The sequence below is a fragment of the Mustela putorius genome, unplaced genomic scaffold (genome assembly GCF_011764305.1).
Source record: "Mustela putorius furo isolate JIRA1106 unplaced genomic scaffold, ASM1176430v1.1 tig00003909_pilon_pilon_pilon, whole genome shotgun sequence".
Taxonomy (NCBI): domain Eukaryota; kingdom Metazoa; phylum Chordata; class Mammalia; order Carnivora; family Mustelidae; genus Mustela; species Mustela putorius.
The window spans coordinates 6,966,407-6,987,683 of record NW_025422057.1 but is presented as its reverse complement, the minus strand read 5'-3'; the positions used below and the strand labels follow the sequence as shown (position 1 = coordinate 6,987,683).

Below are 21,277 nucleotides of genomic sequence, written 5' to 3'. Positions count from 1 at the left end.
ACACTTTTGGACTGCTTTTGGAGCGTATGTAATCTTTGTGTACAAGCTAAATTTCAAAATCTAAGCAATATAAATATAAATAACCTGGGTTAGGGGGAAAATACAGTTGCTGAAGGAGAAAAAGACTTCAGGCTAAATACAAGCAGTATTTATTTTTTGCTTTTCTGCTTAGTTTACATCCTTTCTCTCTTCAGTAATAACAAGTAGTATGGGTAGGAACTGATTTAGCACGACTCAGTGAATATTAGGGATTCCATTAGTTCACATACACACACGGCTAAGGCTTTAGAGAAAAATGTCTTTCCCATGTCTATTTGACTGACCAGCACAATGAGTTAGCTAATTTTGTTGCTAAATAAATTTAATTTATTAAATTACAATGCTAAATACAGTTCATTATTAAAATAAATGAGTAGGATTAAAATAAAGGCTTTTTAAAAAATAAATACTGGATAAAATAGCAGGCTTCAAGTGAAACTCAGTTTTGGTTTCCTTTACAGGACTAGCTATTCACAGTCAGACAGAACTACTTAGCACGCTCTGCCAGTGTCTCCTGAGGAAGTCAGAATCTTGAGCCAGCATGAAGACTGAATCTTGTCTTTGGTCTGATTTATAAGTCATACTTTTATTCTAACCATGTGCAAGGTGGAGGTTATAGCATGGAAACTAAAACCTTAGTAAGTGTGATTTTTATTTTAGCTAATAAATTATAGCCTTTCTTGTAGTGAATTTGTCCTCTTAATGGAGTTCACACTATAAATGGGGTGAGGACTTGGCAAACAGAGACACAGTAATAAACACATACAAAGTGAAAGATTAAGCTTTTCAGGTCAGAAAAATCCCTGAGAAAGGGAGGCAAAAGCTTCTGTTACTCTGCTTAGGATTTTTTACTTTTCTTGTTAAAAATATGTGGCAGGATGATATTTAGTTGAGAAGGGATATAAGTAAATGAAGAGTCACGCTTTAGTGGCAGCCATTAAAACAGTGTGGAAATTCCGCAAGAAATTAAAAATAGAGCTTCCCTATGACCCTGCAATTGCACTACTGGGTATTTACCCCAAAGATACACATGTAGTGAAAAGAAGGACCGTCTGTACCCCAATGTTTATAGCAGCAATGGCCACGGTCACCAAACTGTGGAAAGAACCAAGATGCCCTTCAACGGACGAATATACACAACGGACATATATTCATTGGTCCATATACACTATGGAGTATTATGCCTCCATCAAAAAGGATGAATACCCAACTTTTGTAGCAACATGGACGGGACTGGAAGAGATTATGCTGAGTGAAATAAGTCAAGCAGAGAGAGTCAATTATCATATGGTTTCACTTATTTGTGGAGCATAACAAATAGCATGGAGGACAAAGGGAGATGGAGAGGAGAAGGGAGTTGAGGGAAATTGGAAGGGGAGGTGAACCATGAGACTATGGACTCTGAAAAACAGTCTGAGGGTTTTGAAGGGGCGGGGGAGTGGGAGGTTGGGGGAACCAGGTGGTGGGTATTAGAGAGGGCACAGATTGCATGGAGCACTGGGTGTGGTGCAAAAACAATGAATACCGTTCTGCTGAAAAGAAATAAAAAGTAATTATTAAATTTGCTGTGGAAGTTACTTCATAAATTAGTTGGCATTAAATCATGAAGTCTTCATTTTAGTGTAGTTAGTAATAAGCCCAGTGTAGAATCCTATGAACCTTTTAAAATATTGAATATAGGTTTTTAGTATGAATTGAATTTTGAGTGTATTTTAAATACTGAATATTTTGAGTATGAGTATTCAAAATTCTATTGGCATGAGTATGCTAATAGTTATCTTAGGGACATTCTGTTGATTTTATTGTCCCAGTAGATGATGTATAGTTTTTATTTTTTTGTGCTTCAGAGTTAACTAGATTTTGAAGGGTGTTAGGCTATCAAGGAACTTGATCTGTATTTCATAGTGTTCCTTTTCTGATTGTAAGGATTACTCTTCAACATTTTTCTTTTCTGCCTGTGCTTATTATTAATAAGAGCAGTGGATAAGTAGCACTTTTAAGCTGCTTTTTCTTCCTTTAGCAAAAATGATAGAGTTGACTTTGTTTGATCTTCTGAATTCTTCAGTGAATCAAGCATAAGGATGCTGTACCTAGATAGCATAAGAATCTCTGTTGTTCATAATTTGAGAATGGTTACATGTTTAAGTTATGTGGTTTGTGTTCTTTCTCTTCTCTTTGAATCTTAACTGTTGGTTACTCTTCTAAATCGATGGTGATGACCTGGCTTAAATTAAACATCTGTTAGTGGCTTCTCTGTTTTAACTTGCTTCCCTCTTAGAACAAACCTCCCTTTATCTTCTGCTTATCCCTTTTGCATTCTAAAGTACAATTTCATTAAATCCCTGAGGTCTAAGATTTTTCTTTGGAAACTTATCTCTGGTGTCTCTAATGGAAATTGGAAAAGTAAGGATAGTTCATTGCTAAATCTCACAGGCTGCTTTTGTGAGATTTATATTTTGTAAGTTGAAGGGTACTTTTGGGGCACAGAGATGGAATTATGTAGTTATTGTTTTAATAACTATGTCCTAATTATTTATAGCTTCCTGCCTGACATAACTCACTTCAAGAAGAGCACAATGTCAGAACGTGGAATTAAGTGGGCTTGTGAATATTGTACGTATGAAAACTGGCCATCTGCGATCAAGTGTACTATGTGTCGCGCCCAAAGACCAAGTGGAACAATTATCACAGAAGATCCATTTAAAAGTGGTTCAAGCGATGTTGGTAGAGATTGGGATCCTTCCAGCACCGAAGGAGGAAGTAGTCCTTTGATATGTCCAGACTCTAGCGCAAGACCCAGGGTTAAGTCTTCATACAGCATGGAAAATGCAAATAAATGGTCATGCCACATGTGTACCTATTTGAACTGGCCAAGAGCAATCAGATGTACCCAGTGCTTATCCCAGCGTAGGACCAGGAGTCCCACAGAATCTCCTCAATCCTCAGGATCTGGTTCAAGACCAGTTGCTTTTTCTGTTGATCCTTGTGAGGAATACAATGATAGAAATAAACCGAACACAAGGACCCAGCACTGGACTTGTTCTATTTGCACGTATGAAAACTGGGCCAAGGCTAAGAAATGTGTTGTTTGTGACCATCCCAGACCTAATAATATTGAAGCAATAGAGTTGGCAGAGACTGAAGAGGCTTCTTCAATAATAAATGAGCAAGACCGAGCTCGGTGGAGGGGAAGCTGCAGCAGTGGGAATAGCCAAAGAAGGTCACCCCCCACTACAAAACGGGACTCGGAAATGAAAATGGATTTTCAGAGGATTGAATTGGCTGGTGCTGTTGGCAGCAAGGAGGAACTTGAAGTGGACTTTAAAAAACTAAAACAAATTAAAAACAGGATGAAAAAGACCGATTGGCTATTCCTCAATGCTTGTGTGGGTAAGTTTCTACATTTTTTGAAAGGGATGGTAATAGGTATTAAGAATGACATGGAAGACATAAACAGTATCAATATTATTTAGGATTTAGGTCATTCAGCATGATAGCTGTACTCCCACTGTCCATAATAATCTGTATTTGTGATCTTGTTATAACTTGATCCTAAATCGCCTCCATTTCATTGTGTGTCTTTCCATCATTAAGGAGAAAAACTTCTTAAGTAAGGTTTTTTTTATACATCAATAGGAGAAAAATATACCTGGAGTTTGAAACTGCTGCTCTGTTTATTTTAACAAGATGTGACTGAGGAACACCAGCTGCTGCTTCGGAGTGTTTGTAAACAGTGTGAGCATCTTGTGATGACAGAAGCTTTAGTCAGATGTTAAAAATATCACAAAAATGTGACTCCAAGAAGTTGAACAAACATAACATTGACCTTGAAAATACTGATGTTAATTTAACATGAATGTCATGTAGTTAATACTGGCAAATTTTATAAAACTGATTTCACATAGCCAGCTGGTTCCCACAGTTCAAATCATGATGTGTGTGTGTATTGTGGTTTTAGTACTTCCTAAAGAAATTTTGGATATTGATCCCAAGTTACTGGTTCAGACCTGTTGAAGGACCAGGACATGTTGGAGAGCAGGGTTTTCTCTAGTTTAAACAACCTTGTGAATTAAATATTTGTGATGTAATTCACAAAAGCAGTTATTGGACACCCTGTGCTTTTTTGTTTCTTTTGAGTAGGTTAGCTTTTTGAGTTTTATGATTTAAATTATCATAATTTTTGATAATTTAATGGGGTTTAATTATCCCCACCGGGGATATTTTGGGTGGTGCTTGCTTTGACATTCTGTTTTTTTTTTTTTTTTTAAAGATTTTATTTATTTATTTATTTGACAGAGATCACAAGTAGGCAGAGAGGCAGGCAGAGACAAAGAGGGAAGCAGGTTCCCCGCTGAGCAGAGAGCCCATGTGAGGCTCCATCCCAGGATCCCAGGATCCCGGGATCACGACGACCTAAGCCTGAAGGCAGAGGCTTTAACCTACTGAGCCACCCAGGCACCCCTGACATTGTGTTTTGTAGAGAAAATTTTTGTAAAGGATTATTTGGAGTGACTAAAGTTAAATATTGTGTGGAACAATAGCTAAGCCTTAAATATAGCTTAGCTGTATGTGTATGTTTTTTACAGGTGTGAATTTCTTTTGTTTACCCTCCTGAATATAGCTCCAAGAACAGAAGATGTAACTATATGAACTTGTAAGTCCTAAGCGTAGATTTCAAGAAATCTGAGTTTTTTATTTTAGTTTTGTTCTGGTAAAAAGAATGTCCCAGAAGGTGAGTCTTTCTGAACACCCAAACACAATAGGCACTTAGTAACTCTTAGTTCCAATTTTCTTCTGTTTGAGGACTACCGATGAGAGCACACTGACCCATTTTAGATTATCTGTGTTTTTCCATTTCATCCCATAGATTATTTTCCCCCTCCAAGTTGGGGTACCGTATATGGCATAATTTTCCTTTTTTTTTTTTTAAGGAGATACATTGTATTTATTTTATTGAGGCCAAAGTCGACCGGTAACATAAAATTCACCATTTTGAAAGTGAACAAATCAGTGGCATTTAGAGCATTCACAGTGTTGTGCAGCTACCACCTGTCTGGTGCTAAAACATTTTCATCATCCCAAAAGGAAACCCTGTAAACCTCTACCTCCCCTCCTCTCCCAAGTCCCTGGCAATCATGTCTGCTTTCTGTCTCTCTGGATTTACCTATACTGGATATTCCATATAAATGGAATCTTATGTGACCTTTTGTATCTAGGTAGATTGTCTTTAAATTACCTGAATGCCATTTGGAAACTCTTAAATCGTTTTTGCAGGTGGTAATAGACTATGCATACATTTAGTACAAGGTTGTTTTATAGTACATGTAAGTTTACAGATGGAAGTGAAGTACATTGTGATGATTATTAATTTATGTTGGGGTCTTAGAATCCTTTAGAAACCAGAGGTTCCTTCTTCAAGTTAGTGTATCTCAGGATAAGTAATTCTGCTTTGAAATATTTTCTCTTGAAACACAGATTAGACAAATCAATATAACTTTGTCTGTGTGGCTGTTACTTCTTTATGATGACTCTCATTTTGCTGCTACCTTTTATTTCTTTCCACATACCCTTATTTCTTTTGGGATAATCATCTTTATACCTCTTTGCATTTTGATGGCTGTGATTTCATTTTAAAGTGGAACAAAAAACTTATGCCAGCAGGTCCAGTATTGTGTTTGATCTTATTTCATTTACCAAATGGTTTGTTATTAGGTCCCTATTCCCACCCACTCCAGAGTTTCTAGGTTCTTAGGGCTAAGTATTAATTGTATTTAGTTTTTAGTAATGTGCATTCTGTTTTCCCTATCAACAAATACTTTTAACTTTACTATACAATATGGTTCTGAACTGTTGTACCAGAAATTATGACTGTGTGTTTATTGGGTAGTGCTTTCTTGATTTGTAAACATCACTGAAATATGTGTAAAAAAATTTTTTTTTTGTTTACCTTGTGTTTAACAGAAGCTCACATGTACTGAACATTAATCTTTACCTCCCTTTTTCTGCCTCTTTTATGTTCTCCAGGTTTCATTAGATGTGGTATATTATGGCTTGTCCATGTTAGGCATTTAAGAAAATCATCTCTGTGGTTCCCTTGGTAGCGCGTAAAAAAAAAAAAAATCTCTGAAGTATATACACTAAGTATAAAGTATTTACTGAGTATAAAATTCATACTAAGTATAAAATGTGAGAGACTTAACCCCTGTGAAATTGGAAAAAGTCTCAACCTTGTAGTTGGTTAAGATAGAATTAAGGAGAGTTCAGTTGTTAAGAAGGCAAGTAAACCAAAGTGCCAGCAGTATTGAGCAAGTTTCTTTTTTACATGACTTTTGGGTATAATTTCCACCTAAGTCGTTATTACTATCTTATATAGTGAGCGGACATTGGGGACAGCGATGCCAAGATCTGACATCAGTGAAAGTGGAATCTGGGAGTAGGAACTGGGATGGTAAAGACAGAGGTGTGAATTTAAATGTGCAGTTGTCTCTGGAATGTGTGCAGTTTGGTGCCAGGTGTTTTCTGGGAGGTCATGTTGGTGCTAATCATAGACTGCCTGTCCGGCTGGATAGATAATGCCCCTAGAGAACAGGGCGCTACTACCTAACACACCATTTTAGTTCTGCTATTGTATTGAATCAGTTGCCCTTTAGAAGAACATTTTAATTTGTGACCCAAGTTGATCCCTCGAAAAGGTACTGGGTCACGTAAGAATCCCAAATTAAATCTGTGGTGATAGCTTTCTGTCTTCCTGAACTCTGGACTTGTGTATCCAGTTGTATATACCACATTTTGCCTTGAATAGCTAGTATTTCCAACTTCTTTCCAACTTATCGAAGCTGAAACTGAACTGGTCTGCCCCTTAAACCTATTTTTTCGTAGTTCCCTTCTCCCTCGATGGCTGGTTTATCGTTCTACCGGCTGTGCCCAAGGCCTCGGTCATCCTTGCTTCTCCTTTTTCTCTTATGCCTTTCCTACCTGTGAGAAAAACTTACTGGCTCTACCTTTGAAATACATACAGGGTCTGCACTTCCATAATCCCTTCTGTCCTTTTTCTCTTTTACAAATTGTTCTCCCCATAGGAGATATTCTTCTAAAACTCTGCTCGAACTAACTCTTCAGTGATCGCCTGTGTTGCTCAGAGTAAGAGCCAGAGTCCCTCAAAGACGGTCTAGGCCCCACAGCTGTATTCTGCACCTTCCTTCCCCCCCCAACACATTTCTTCTCCCACCTGTCTGTTGCTCTCCACTTCACTCATTCACTTTAGCCACTCTGGTCACCTTTCTTCTCTACAAATCAACCTCAGGCCTTGATACTTGCAGTTTGCTCTGCCTGGATTGCTCCTTTCTGGATTGCACGATCAGCTCATTTATTAGTTGCTTAAAATTCTTTTCGTAGTCGCTGCCTTCTTGGTGAGGCTTCCCTGACTGCTGTACGTACAGTTCCAGCCCTGTCCTCATCCCCTTCCCCCAGTTTTAATGGTCTTCACAACACTCGCCACTTTTTTATTTGTCTCTTTCTTCCTTAGAATTTAAGCTTTGTGAGTGGCAGGAATTTTGTTTCCTTCACAGCTATATCCTGGTACTTAAAACAGTGTTTGACATGTAGCAGACATTCAGGCATTTGTTAAATCATTCAGTGAATACGCCCTTGTCGAAACTGGCATCTGGACAAATAGACCTTTCTGCTGCTTTTCTGAATTTCTAGATTTTTTACTTTCTTCCTAGCTTTCTGTATTTTTTACTTTGCAGACTATTCCTGGGGCTTGACCCTGTGGGAGCCATTTGACTTTTCCCTATCAGGAAAAGATAGGAAGTTGGTACAACAGAGTCTTCTGAGAAGAGGCAGGCCCTAGTTTATCACTAGGCAGTCTGTGGATATGAACGGTCTGAAGTCAGATTTCTTTACCTTACATTTCTCTGTCTTCCTGCTTTCACTGATGAATATCTGACAGTTTGGTGAATATATGATGTAAAGAAAAAAGTCATGTGTATGCTGTGCCTGAAGTCCTAAAGCAAATGCACATTTTACGGGGACACTTTTTATAGTCAGTCGTCCTTGGAGCTGTTGGTGCGGTTTGGCGCTTTGTCTCCTGTCTACAGCAACAGCTCTGTCTTTCTTACGTTTAGCTTGTCCAGTGACCCTGCTAATGAAGATGGGAAGGATTTGAGATGGGGGGTCAGAGTGGTGGTGAAGGTGGAGGGGTAAAGTAGTGTAGGGTTGAAACTGGATTTTATGGGGCAGTGGCATTATAGAAAATGTGTGTGTCAGTCAAGTCTCCCTGTTGTTCCCAGGCTTTGGGGTGACCTGAAGCATGCACTTGTGTCCCCTGTTGAGAATCACTGGTTAAGTCACGATTTCCTTACCAGTGAACGAGCTGAAACGGAATTATGATGATTATAGTCCGGGGTATTCCTGAGCAAAATTTTGATGGGTCTAAAAACTTAAATGATTTCTTTTCTTTTTCTTTTTTATGATTTTAGTTCTTTATTTGAGAAAGAGAAACAGATAGCAACAGAGAGCATGAGCAGGGAGGAGAGGGAGAAGCAGGGAGCCGAGTGCCGGGCTCGATCCCAGGACTCCGAGATCATTGATCTGAGCCGAAGGCAGACCCTTAACCAGCTGAGCCATCCACGTGCCCCGTAACTGTGATTCTTAAAACATAGAAAATGTTAGAATTGACTTTTTCTTTCAGGTTGTCTGCAAAGATAGTTCTGTTTGATCAAATATTTCCCCTTTTCTCCTATCTGTGTAGAAAATCAGTATTTGTGGCTGTTATTTTCTGTCCTGATGCCAGTTGTATTTTGGTCCCTTGCCTGTGTACCATGCCTTACATAGCCACTCCGGAGTGCCAGATGCAACTGCAGAAACCCCTCTAATGTATATAGTGCTACACATGTCAGAATGTGTTTGTTTGCTTTCACTGATACTCTTGTTTTCCTTGTATTTTTTAATTTTTAATTTTTTTTACTTTTGTCATTTTATGAAAAATTAGCAAGGTATAGGCTTATTACATTTAAAAATACTCTATTTTGCTATCATTATTAAGAATTATGGATATGGATGGTTTTTCTCAAGGAAATAATAGTTCACTTCTATTAAGGTTGTAGTGTTTTTCTTTTTCTGGGAAAACAAATGTGTTGCAAAATGTAATGTTCTAAGGTAATTTTTTTATGGTGTCTGTATTATTTAGTTTAGAGATATAATGTGTCTGGTCACATGAGTGTTGTGCAGTAATCCACACAAAATTGTATTAACTTCAACAGAAGAAAAAGTCCTATATGATTAGTTTTTGAGAGATGGTAGTACTATGAACTGGAATGGTGATAAGGTGATGTGTAACAAGAAAAGCACCACATCAGAACAAAACAGTTGGAAATCCTTGACGTAAGATACAATGGCGATTTTACCTATTTAATTAAGATGTCTTTGTGTCTGATTTTTTAACTTTAGAAGAAACCGAGGGCATGGAAATTATTATAAGGAAAGACATGGAAGACGCTTTTATTATCTAGTTTGGTGTTCTTTAGCTTTTAAAATTAATTTGCTGCAGAGCGATACCTTACTGATGACTTACCTGAAGGCATAAAACATGAAATACCTTGCAAAATATTAGCCATTAGGGAGTGGAGTTACGTGTCTAAAGTTGTATTTTCTAGGTGCCCACTACTGCTTGCTTTCAGTCTACCCACCCCCTTTCCACTTTTCTGATTTACATGACTGATTGATATAGTGTAACAAGCAGAAAAATGCCTTCCTGCCCCCCAAGACATTTAAATTCTAATCCCCAGAGTATATGAATATGCTACTATACGTGCCAAAAGGTATCTTGCAGGTGTAGTTAAATTAAGGCCCAACAAATGGAGAGATGATCTCCTGTTATCTGTCTGGGTAGGCGGGCCTAGCACAATCATAAGGGTCCTTATAAACAGGAGAGAGACAGGAGAACCTGTGTCACAGAAGGAGAAATGGCAGTGGAGCAGCAGAGGTCTTAGTGGTGTAGGGCCTTGAGCTGAGGAATGCTGGCAGCCTCTATAAGCTGGAAAAGGCAAGGCTCCCCTAGACGATCCCCAAGGAGCACACCTTGGGCTTCAGCTACTGAGAGCTATGTGGAATGTTTGGTCTTGTCCAGATTTTAAGATAAAAGATTTGAAAAGTTTTTAAGCCACTAAATTTGTAGTAATTTGTTAGAGCAGCAATAGGAAATTAATACAACTTTTTTTTTTTTTTTTAACACAAATAGCAAGTTCAGGGTGTCACATATGCTTCTGATCTACTGGTTATAAATCACAGGTTTCCATAACCCTGGCTTGGGTTTAGTTAGTTTGGTAGAATTGCTCAGAGAACTCAGGAAAACCTTTTGCTTACTAGATGACTAGTTTGTTATAAAAGGCTAGAACTCAAGAACTAGATGGAAGACATGCAGAGGACAAGGGAGGCGCCTTTCTGTGTCCTGTTGGCTGCCACTCTCCTCGTACCTCTACATGTTCAGCAGCTTGGAAGTTCTCCAACCCCCGTAGTTCAAGGATTTTTACCGAGGCGTAATTACACAGGTAAGATCAATCAGATCATTGGCCACAGGTGATTAATTCATCCTCCTGCTGCTCTTCTCTCCCTTGAGATAGGAGTGGAATGGGGCTGAACGTTCCAACCCTGCAATCCCAAGGTTGGTTCTCTTGGCAACCAGCCCCTATCCTTTGGGTTTTCCTGAAGTCACCTCATTAACATAAGCTCAGAAGTAGAAAAAGGGGCTTGTTTTATGAATAGCAAAAGACATTCGGTTTTCCCTTTATCTCTCTGGAACTATTTCAGGAACTGGGAACAAAACTAAATATTACATCAAAAGATGCCCCTAGGGATCTTACTTCAGGAAATTGCAGGCGTTTTAGCAGCTATGTGCCAGGAACAGTAGATGAAGATCAAGTATATATTTCTTACTCACAGTGAGTTTTTCTTTTTTAGTTAGTTTTCTTTTTTTGCTTTTGCTCTGTGTTTGAAAGGAGTACTGTTACAGGAACTTTGGAATAATGTTTGATGCCTGTGAATACTGTTTTCAGTCTTGCCCTTTTTCCAAGTCACCTAACTGAATACACCTGCATGAAAACTGATTGTTGAGTCCCAAGATAGTCTGTCACTTGCTAATAGTTCTGGGCATTCTGTGGTTAGGTCATGTTATTTGAACTTGGATGATTTTTAATAAAATACTTCTATAGTATTTACTTTGCTTTGCTTAGCTTAGCCTGTGTTTGCCTGTTTTCAGTTTGGTGGACCGTAGGTGTTTGGACAGTCATTCTCCCAGTCCTGTGGATCTGCTTCGCGTCCACCATCACTTCCGAGTTGGTAGCCCAGTTGGTAGCCCAGTAGCAGATCTTTGTTCTAATGTGTAATTTTTAGAGATCATCTTCTGGGAGTTCAGAGAGGGAGCTAGTAAAAGAGTTCACTGTTCTGATAGATTTACATTATGGTATTTTTAAAGTGCTGGATTTATACCAGGATGCTAATGAGCTGTTTTGAGTATGAACTTGATTTTGTATTGGTACCAGGCTGAGTGTTTTACTGAAAGATAATCTTTTGAGTTAGAGTTCTTTTTCCCTTAATACTTTGCTTTTTTTCCTTAATACCAGTAGAAACTGAAAAAAGGCCTTGGGTCTTAATAGTCTTTGACATTTAAAAGCATCACATTAAAAAAAAAAACCATTAAGAAATAAAAATGGTTTGTTAAAATATCCTATTGAAAGCTTTTAATAGAATCCAAAATACATGCAGACTCCTGCCGCCGGTCTTTGGCAGTGCATCCATAAAAGGAAAGTGCGCTGCAAGAGTGCGGGCAATGCCTTGTATGTCCTTGGTTAACTCTCTGGTGGTACTCTTATGTGCGCATATGTGTGTGTGTAGCTGTCAGAACCGAGGGGTCTTTTCACTCCACACACGTTCAGACTTGTGGGTCTCCTTCCTCTCCAAGGTAGTTGATATTATAGGTAATAGAATTATTTTTAGCACTGTGAATGGAGTAGCTCTACAGACAGCTTTTGTCTTTTCTTCAAGTTTCTAAGGATTTTCTCTTGTGATTGGAACTCTGGATATAAAATAAAACTTTGTGTTAAATGATTTTTAAGAAAATCATGATAGTTCTCAACAATGTACTAAAGATTGTAATCAGTAAGGAACATTCACATACTTTCTCCTGGCCAGTTCATTCTGGCTTTTGAAGGTGCTTCCTGACAGCTGGGATGAGAAGGAAGTTTCCAGGAATGAGTGTGTCTCTTAAGGCAAATGGGTGGGAATGGCAGAAATAGAGCCTCTGTGGCGTACTTCTGGTTGCCTCTGGTCTGAGATGGAATTGCTGTCTTTTAGAAATGATTGATTACACTGGCCCGCCAACTAATAATGTGCCTCCTTATGCTGAAAAAGGGAGTCTGGCAGGTGATTCTTGATTCTGTGGTACTGATATTTAAATATGCATTGTTGATTTAGTAAAGGCTTTCATTTTTAAAAAACATTGTATTAAATGAACACATTGAGTTATAAAATCCAAGTGTATTGCTTAAATACTGAATAAAAAAAGATGTGTTTAGTCTCCAGTGAACTTTACTGTTAAATCACTTTAATTTAAAACACTTATTAAAGGAAAGAAAAACCATTATTCTTTTTTTCACTCCCAGTCCTGCTGTGCAGAGACAACTTTTCCCCCCATTAACCTTTTATTCTGAGAAATTTCGATCTTTTTTTTTTTTTTTAAAGATGTATTTATTTATTTGACAGAGACAGTGAGAGAAGGAACACAAGCCGGGGGGAGAGGGAGAGGGAGAGCTGAGCAGGGAGCCCTATGTGGGGCTCTATCCCAGGACCCCAGGATCATGACCTGAGCCGAAGGCAGACACTTAACGACTGAGCCACCCAGGCGCCGCTATTCTGAGAAATCTCAAAACCTGCAGAAAAGTTACAAGTATTATCTATATTATATGCCTTTGACCTAGATTTTCCAGTTGTTGATACTTTGCCACATTGACTCTCTTTCTGTATTTCCTGAACAATTTGCGAGGTAATTGCAGATGTCTTGACATTTGCCCCTATATAGTTCAGCATGTATGTCCTTGAAACAAAGACATTTTCCCTGCAAACTATATAATATGATTATCAGAAAATTTAATATTGAGAGTCCATACTCAGTTTCACTAATAGATTTTGCTGCAACCCCAATCAAGGGCTGGACATCTTCTCTATTAGTGTTCTCTTATTAGGCCCCTCATTTCTAAACAGTGCCTCAGATGGTTTTTGGTTGTTTTTTTATTTACTCTTTCATGAGATAAACATTTGCAGAGTCCAGGCAGTTTTTTCACAGAATGACACTCAATATGGAAATTATTAGATTAAATTATTAGATTAAAATGTTTTAGCTTTTTTTGGGGGGGGAGGGAGAAATACTACAGAAGTGATACTGTTTAAAGCAGCACCTCTGATATGTCTGAATTATGTCTTCGTGTCATGTTTTTTTTTTCTTTTTTAAAACTTTAAATGTGGGGGCACCTGGGTGCCTCAGTGGTTAAAGCCTCTGCCTTTGGCTCAGGTCATGATCTCAGGGTCCTGGGATCGAGCCCTGCATCGGGCTCCCTGCTTGGCAAGGATCCTGTTTCCCCACCGCCTGTCTCTCTGCCTACTTGTGATCTTTTTCTGTCAAATAAATAAATAAACTTTAAAAAAAAAAACTTTAAATGTGGTAAAATACATGTGACAAAATTTGCCATCCAAACTATTTAAGAAGATTTATTTATTTATTTTAGAGCACAGTGGAAGGGGCTGGGAGAGGGAGAGAGAATCTCAAGCCAACTCCCCCTAAGCATGGACCTGGACATGGGGCTCAGTTTCAGGACCCTGAAATCACCACCTGAGCCAAAACCAAGAGTCGACAAGTAACTGACTGCACCAAGCAGGTGCCCCACCATCTTAACCATTTTTAAATGTACAGTTCAGTGGCGTTAAGTACGTTCATATCCTGCAGCCATCACCGCCATCCATTTCTGGAACTTTTTTCATTTTGCAGAACTGAACTTTGTATCCGTGAACAAGAGATTGCCCTCTCCCTCTCCCTCCAGCCCCCAGCAGCCGTCACTTTAGTTTCTGCTACTGTGCATTTGACTGTTCTTGGTACCTTGCATAAGTGGAATCACATGGTGTTCTTTTGTGACTCTCTTGTTTAATTTGGTGTAATGTTTCTAGACTTTATTCATGTCGCAGCACATGTGAGAACTTGCTTCCTTTTTAAGGCTGAATAATACTGTATGTACCTACCATATTTTGTTCATCTCTGGAAGGACACACCAGTCTTCTTGTTTCGTCAAGTTTAGACATTATGTACTGACTTCTTAAAACAGTATATGAGAGTTTGGTTCATTTTTAAATAATAAAAGCAGAGCATGCTCATTGTAGAATATTTCAGAGATAAGAAAAGCCGTGAAAAAACAATAGTGTAAAGCATCCGTGTTTAGAGGAAATCTGTCATGTTATTGTGTATTTTCAGATTTTTTACATTTATTTTTAGGTAATTGAAGTTGTACTTCTTTTGTTGAACATTATATTCTGAAGTAATCACAATGTTTTGATCTAAAAAAAGTTAAATCTTTTAAAAAATGAGTGTGTAATAGGACATTTAAGTTGCTATACTTTAACTTGCCCCTTAGCCTTTGGGTTATTTTTTTTTTTTAAAGATTTTATTTATTTATTTGAGAGAGAGACAGTGAGAGAGAACATGAGAGGTGAGAAGGTCAGGGGGAGAAGCAGACTCCCCACGGAGCTGGGAGCCCGAAGCGGGACTCGATCCCGGGGCTCCAGGACCGTGACCTGAGCTGAAGGCAGTTGCTCAACCAACTGAGCCCCCCAGGCGCCCACCTTTGGGTTATTTGAACATTTTTTATTCTGATTGTGTTTTGCTGAGCAAAATTGTCAGCATTCCGAACTATTTTCTTAGGTTCGACGAAATGGAATTACATGATCAGATGATACGAACATATGCATATTGGTGAATAGCTGCCTGGAAGAACTGCCCAGATTGTAACCCATCAGCAGGGTCAGAGTGACGTTGTGGCTGGGTCTTTGCTAGGATTAGTTAGTAAGGGAAGCATACTATCTTGCCTAGTCATTTGTATTTTTCCCTGTGAATTGTTGATTTATGTCTTCTGCCCATTTTCCTTTTATTTTTATAGCAAGTTATATGAAGTCTAAATATAAACACTTAACACTAAAAACTTGCATCAGTCATATTTGCAACGGGATTTGCAAATTCCCCCCTCCCCGCTTTTTTTGTGGGGAGTGTGGGGAGAATTATGTTAATGATGCTTTATCCTTGTTGTTTTACTCAGTCTTTCAGATTGAACTAAGAATTAAAATATTTTCCTAAATTCCATTAATATGATTTATTAGATAATTATTTCCCCATACCATTTGGGTGGTTCTGTTATACATAGGATGATTCTACATTTGTTTTGAGGCTATTTTGTTTATTTTTTACATCAGTATCATACTTTTGTTTAAGTAATTATGGCTTTATTATGTATTTAAAGATCTGATAAGGCAAATGTTTGTTCTGTTTCACCCTTCAGAATGGACTGACTTTTTACCTTTTCTTTGTTGGTCCATTTATTTTCACACTTAGATATTCATGGAGTGTTTTCCCAAGCACTGTGAAAGAAGTCATGGCTTTCAGGGAGCTTGTGCTCTGATAGAGGAAGATAAAATTTAGTAAGTCAGTAGAGCGTGATGAGCTTAGTAGAGGAAGGATAAGGTGCTAGAGGATCTGGAGAGGGGTTTCAGGAGGAAGTGACATCGAAGCCAAAACCTTAAAGAGAATAGGGAAGAGTGTTTTGATCTGAAGGAATTGCATGTGTTAAGACCACTTAGAGTCAAGAGAACAACTGATGGAGTTAAGCAGGGTTGAGGTGTAGTGTGGGAGCTCCGGAGTAGTGCCGCGGGGTGATGCCGCAGGGTGATGCAGCGGGGTGATGCTGGACCTTTCAAGGTCTGTGGACCTCGTTGAGGGGTTTAGCTCTTAACATAAGGACAGTGGTAAACGTTTAGACGGAGACCACCTTAATCAGATTTGTGGTTTAGAAAGATCACTGTGGTCAGTTTGGAGACTAGATTGGAATGGAGCAGCACTTGAGGCAAGCTGCCCACTGGAAAGAGAACATTAGAGTAATTTTAGTGAGGGAGAGTGCAGCCTTGACCTGGTAGAATAGAGGCAGTGGAGATGGGATGGGGGATGTATTTGAGAGAGACTTAAAAGGCAGGATTGACAAAACTTGGCAAAGTTGATATGGAGACTAAGGGAAGAGGAGTTAAGAAAGATGTCCAGGGTTTTGGTTTGGACACTTGGGTTGGATCATTTCTCCTAAACACAGGAGACGTGAAAGTTCAATTTTAGACAGGATGTAGTGGGACTCTCTAATGGGTTGTTGGATATGTGGGCCTGAAACTTTTGAGGAAAATCTACCACTCCACTTAACATGGATACTCATGTGGCCATGGGTATTCACTGAAACTGGAACTTACTCTTGCGGTGGCAAATCATAGGAACTTTGTAGTTTTGTGCTTCTACCCGGGAGCCTTATTAAGACGGACTAAGGAACTTTTTTTTTTTTTGGACTAAGTAACTTTTTAACATCTCTTCCAATGTGATGATTCTGTCTTGATTCTATCTCTGGCTAGAAGAAGAGTTACATGGACATAACTATGAACAGTATAATATTATATGTCCATAAGAGTCTTTCCTTTTATAAACTCTTTCATGACGTGTGAAAGAGAGTGGGCTAGACTATTCAGTAGTTCCTTCGGGCCTATCTAAAATAGTGTAATTCTAAAAATCTAAAATTTGGTTTCAGATGCAGCCAGGATAACATGGCCCGGTTGTATGCAAAATTTTTACTTGTAGTCGGAAAACTTTTGGGACTTGATTTTTCAGTGGTGAATGTGGTTTTGACATATAGTGTTTTATATAACTGGAAGCCTAGGTTTTTAAGAACCCTAATTATCTTTTCAGTTGACTCTTTGGCCAGTATTTTCAGTGACTTTTGTAATTCGAACTCACGTTCCTTTAACTGTTCACGCTGGCCCTCATCTCTCATCCCCTTCCCAAAGATAACTTTGTGACCTGTTCTTTAAGTCCTTCCATGGTGCTCTCAGCAGTAATTCTTCCTATATGGCGAGATCTTCTTTCTCTTGAAGGTATCTGTCGAGTCAGGTATTTTTTCATGACTTTGGGGATTTATACTTCTGCAGCAGTTGGGTTGTTAAGAGTCTAATCAGAGCTGTAAAGATGTAAGAGCGCCAGAGTATGAATTAAATTTGGCATAGTTTGTCATGATAAATAATAGAGTCGTTGAAGGCCTTAGTTAGAGATTATTTTGACTTCTCAGTCATTGAATCTTTTATTCTGTAGAGAATGTTTTTATAACGGAGTGAGTTTATTGGCCGAATTGAATAGGAGCTCATCTGGATATAGTGTATATTAAAGAATTTATTTCCAATTTGTGATTTTCATCTCAGTTTTTGAAAAGGTTATTGTTCTATAGCACTATTCTAGAACTAGAAGTGGTTCATTTTCACTTGCTGCGATTGGTTATTATGTGAATAAAGCTTCTCGGAGGTGGTCTGGGCTGCTCACTATTCCTGGGATTGCTCCTGAGCTTGTGCTGACTTGAAGATACACTTAAAAAATATTGAGGGCATTTTACGAAAAGCAGCTCATGTTTGACTATTAAAGGAATTAGTTGTGAATATGAATATCTAAGCCAATTCATGATCGACTATATCCAAATGGTTAGGGGTGGAAAGAAAAAGTATTACTGGGTGGTACAGGGTTTTTTTTTCCTTTTATTTTTCCTTCTTTAAATATGTGAAAGCACCTAAGTGACTTAAACTCTGGGTAGAAGACAGCATTCCAGACATTGTAGCCACCGCATCTGCATCTTTCTACTGACCATGGTAAAGCACATTGTGAACATTACCACTTAAAACTAACTTTTCTTTTTAAGGGCTCCTGCAGTTGTGCCAGCTGACTCCAAGTCCACCCTGACCCCACAGCATAAAGCATGCTGTGATGTCACAGCTACCATAGAACTCCAGGGTAGTGTTGAGCTGGCCCATGGGGGCTCAGGTAAGTCCTGGCTTTTTTTTTACCATTTGGCATTCTTTTCAAAGTTAGTTACCATTATGATCTTATGTTATAAAAGAAAATAAGGCGAAACTTTGAAAACTGTGCCATATATGGGGGAAAAAAATAAGTCTATTTTCTAAACATCTATGAGCCAGCTCCATATTCTAACCAACGGAGTTCCATAGTAGCTGTGAAGTCCCCAGTGAGTTGTGACCTGTGGCTTCAAAATATGTTAAATTGTATTCCTGGCCCAGCTTCTAGAACAATATGAGTTGTTTTTTTTAAACTTTATATTTTGCAAGATGTAGTAACTTTCATTTACCCTTAGGTATTAATGGGTTTAGAAGTGTGTTATGCACCGCTGCCTACTTGGTTGTGTGTTTGTTTCATTCGGTCAGTTTCGAATGTATGATGAGACTGTAGGTTAGTTTTATAAAGTCAATCTTCTCAGAGTGCCTTCAGCTGTCCTTTTAATTTGCCTTCATAGCACGGAAGAAGAAGGGACAGAACGTGTAATAGACATTTGTTAAATTTTCAGAAAACATATTAAGAGAAAGATCCTTCAGTTACTCTCTTGGAGGGAGTGCAAGAGGTCAGTAACTAGGAGGCATGTATACAGCACCTCTTCCCTTGGAACGGTTCTGCTTTTTCTTGGTCATTATTGCAGAAAGTGAGATTTTACCCCTGCGTTTATTTTGCTGTCTTTTCCTCCCTACCAACTCTTCTCCCCTCTTCCTTCTTTCCTTTATCCCCTGATATAAGAGGTAAAAATATTATGTGAATATCTCCAAAAAGACATTTTTGTAAGTTGCTTTGCGTATAATCTTAAACTTTGTCCCCTCAGTAGAAAATGTTTAGTAGCTAAAACTTTATCTTACCTGAGTATGGGCCACATCCTTTTATTTTATTTATTTATTTATTTTAAAGATTTTATTTATTTATTTGACAGACAGAGATCACAAGTAGGCAGAGGCAGGCAGAGAGAGAGAGAGAAGCAGGCTTCCTGCAGAGCAGAGAGCCCGATGCGGGGCTCGATCCCAGGACCCCGAGATCATGACCCGAGCCGAAGGCAGCAGCCCAAACCACTGAGCCACCCAGGTGCCCCGGCCACATCCTTTTAAATATGCCGTTTACAGTGAAGGCCCATCTGTTAAGAAACTGTGGAAACTTTAATCAATAGCTGTCTTTGAACAAGGTGTCATAAAGACAGACTGAATGTTTGGACCATTCAGTGACAGTCTCATGAAACTTGTAATAATGTACTTTGTAGCTGAAAACTCACTGGTAACTAAAACTAAGTTCTTAATTATAGTTAATGAAAAGAATGGAATCCTATATTCCCAAAACGTTAGATGATGAAATCTTTTTCTCTAAAATACTACTTTGTGCCTATATTTATGTTTGTGTTTTTCATGTTCTAGAAGATTTGGAGGATTTTATGCTATAAAGAATAGAGCACAGACTCTCTAGTCCGTTCATCTCATTATGTTAGTTAGTTTCTAATGACAGAAATCCCTCACAAACATGACAGAGGAAATGAATTCCTAAGCAATAATTTCTAAGATGAGATTCTTCCCAACATCAGCTGTATGGTGAGTTAGCTAAAAATAGTGAAGACTGATTTTAGAAGTTGGTTGGCAGTCATCTTTGTCTTTGGGAAACAAAAGAAGGTGTGTGCATGCATGTGGGTGCTCATGCCCATATAGGTACACAGATGTATCCATGTTCTGTGCAGTGGTTCTTGTGTGTGTTCTCAGGTAAATTGATTAGTCATTTTGGCCCTTAGGTGGCTTTTCTTATGTCATAAAGAAATTTTATAAATATATGTTTTATAAATAATAAACTGTAAAAGGTGCAGTGATACTGAAGGCACCCAGAAATAGTGACAGCTTTGATAAGACTGATATGAAAAGTAGTCGCTTCTGTATGGAAATACATACACATGGAAGGAAACAGTGGGGCATATTTGGTTCTAAAGAGAAGAACTGCATTAGATTATTCATAAAATTATGAGCTCTCTTTGGTTATTCTCATCTGTTCATTAAAACAAGCAGAAATTTTAGAGTTCTTTGTGTACTTGACTCTAACCATAGATTGTTTTTATTTCAAGTAGGACTTTCTGTGTCTATTCCTGTGTGTGTGTGTGTTTTATTATTTTTATTAACATATATTGTATTATTTGCCCCAGGGGTACAGGTCTGTGAATCATCAGGCTTACACATCCCGGAGCACTCACCATAGCACATACCCTCCCCAATGTCCATAACCCAACCCTACCCGCCTCCTCCCAGCAACTCTCAGTTTGTTTCGAGAAATTAAGAGTCTCTTATGGTTTATCTCCCTCCCGATCCCATCTTGCATCTTGTTTAATTTTTTCCTTCCCTACCCCACAAGCCTCCCACTCTGCCTCTGAAATTCCTTATATCAGGGAGATCGTATGAGAATTGTCTTTCTCTGATTGACTGACTTCGCTCAGCACAGCATGGAGGTTCCTCTGTTTCTATTCTTTTTTTTTTTTTTTTTAAAGATTTTATTTATTTATCAGAGAGAGAGAGCGTGGGAGAGAGAGCGAGCACAGGCAGACAGAATGGCAGGCAGAGGCAGAGGGAGAAGCAGGCTCCCCGCCGAGCAAGGAGCCCGATGTGGGACTCGATCCCAGGATGCTGGGATCATGACCTGAGCCAAAGGCAGCTGCTCAACCAACTGAGCCACCCAGGCGTCCCCCTCTGTTTCTATTCTTAAGGCTTGCCCTTTGGAGAAGATTCCTGCCAGTCGTATCACATTTTAGCCCTGATGACTTATTCAGGGCACTGGGCCTCCTAAGATTGTTTTAAAGCCGTTTTGTATATTGGGAATGGGAGTGACAGCTGTACTTAGGCATTTATATTGAAGAAGTATTAACCTATGTGGCCATGAAAAGAAAAGTTCCTGTAAGAAGTTGTTCTCATTTGATATCATGGATTTCTTCACCTGAAAAAGGTCTGTGTCGGCGGCAGGGTATCCTTTTTTGGGGAGTGGGTCTAGATTTGCAGAAAGCATCTTCGACTACAGAGTCTGAAAACTTTGAAGCTGGCCTTTTATAGCCCGTAAATG

At 38.8% G+C, this 21,277-nt stretch overlaps 1 protein-coding gene across 3 annotated transcripts in view; it reads left to right on the top strand.

Moving 5' to 3' along the window:
• The window catches only part of ZRANB1 (zinc finger RANBP2-type containing 1), a 58,046-nt gene that overhangs the window by 18,017 nt on the left and 18,752 nt on the right, over window positions 1-21,277 (top strand). Inside the window, exons 1-2 of one of the 3 annotated variants that reach the window (XM_004751744.3) lie at window positions 458-677; window positions 2,579-3,429. In XM_004751744.3, the coding sequence (XP_004751801.2) occupies window positions 637-677; window positions 2,579-3,429 (892 nt within the window). In that variant the 5' untranslated portion in view covers window positions 458-636. Of the gene's footprint in view, window positions 1-457; window positions 678-2,578; window positions 3,430-21,277 lie in introns of those variants that run through there. The other 2 variants (XM_013055714.2, XM_045069018.1) reach the window with 2 other exon arrangements.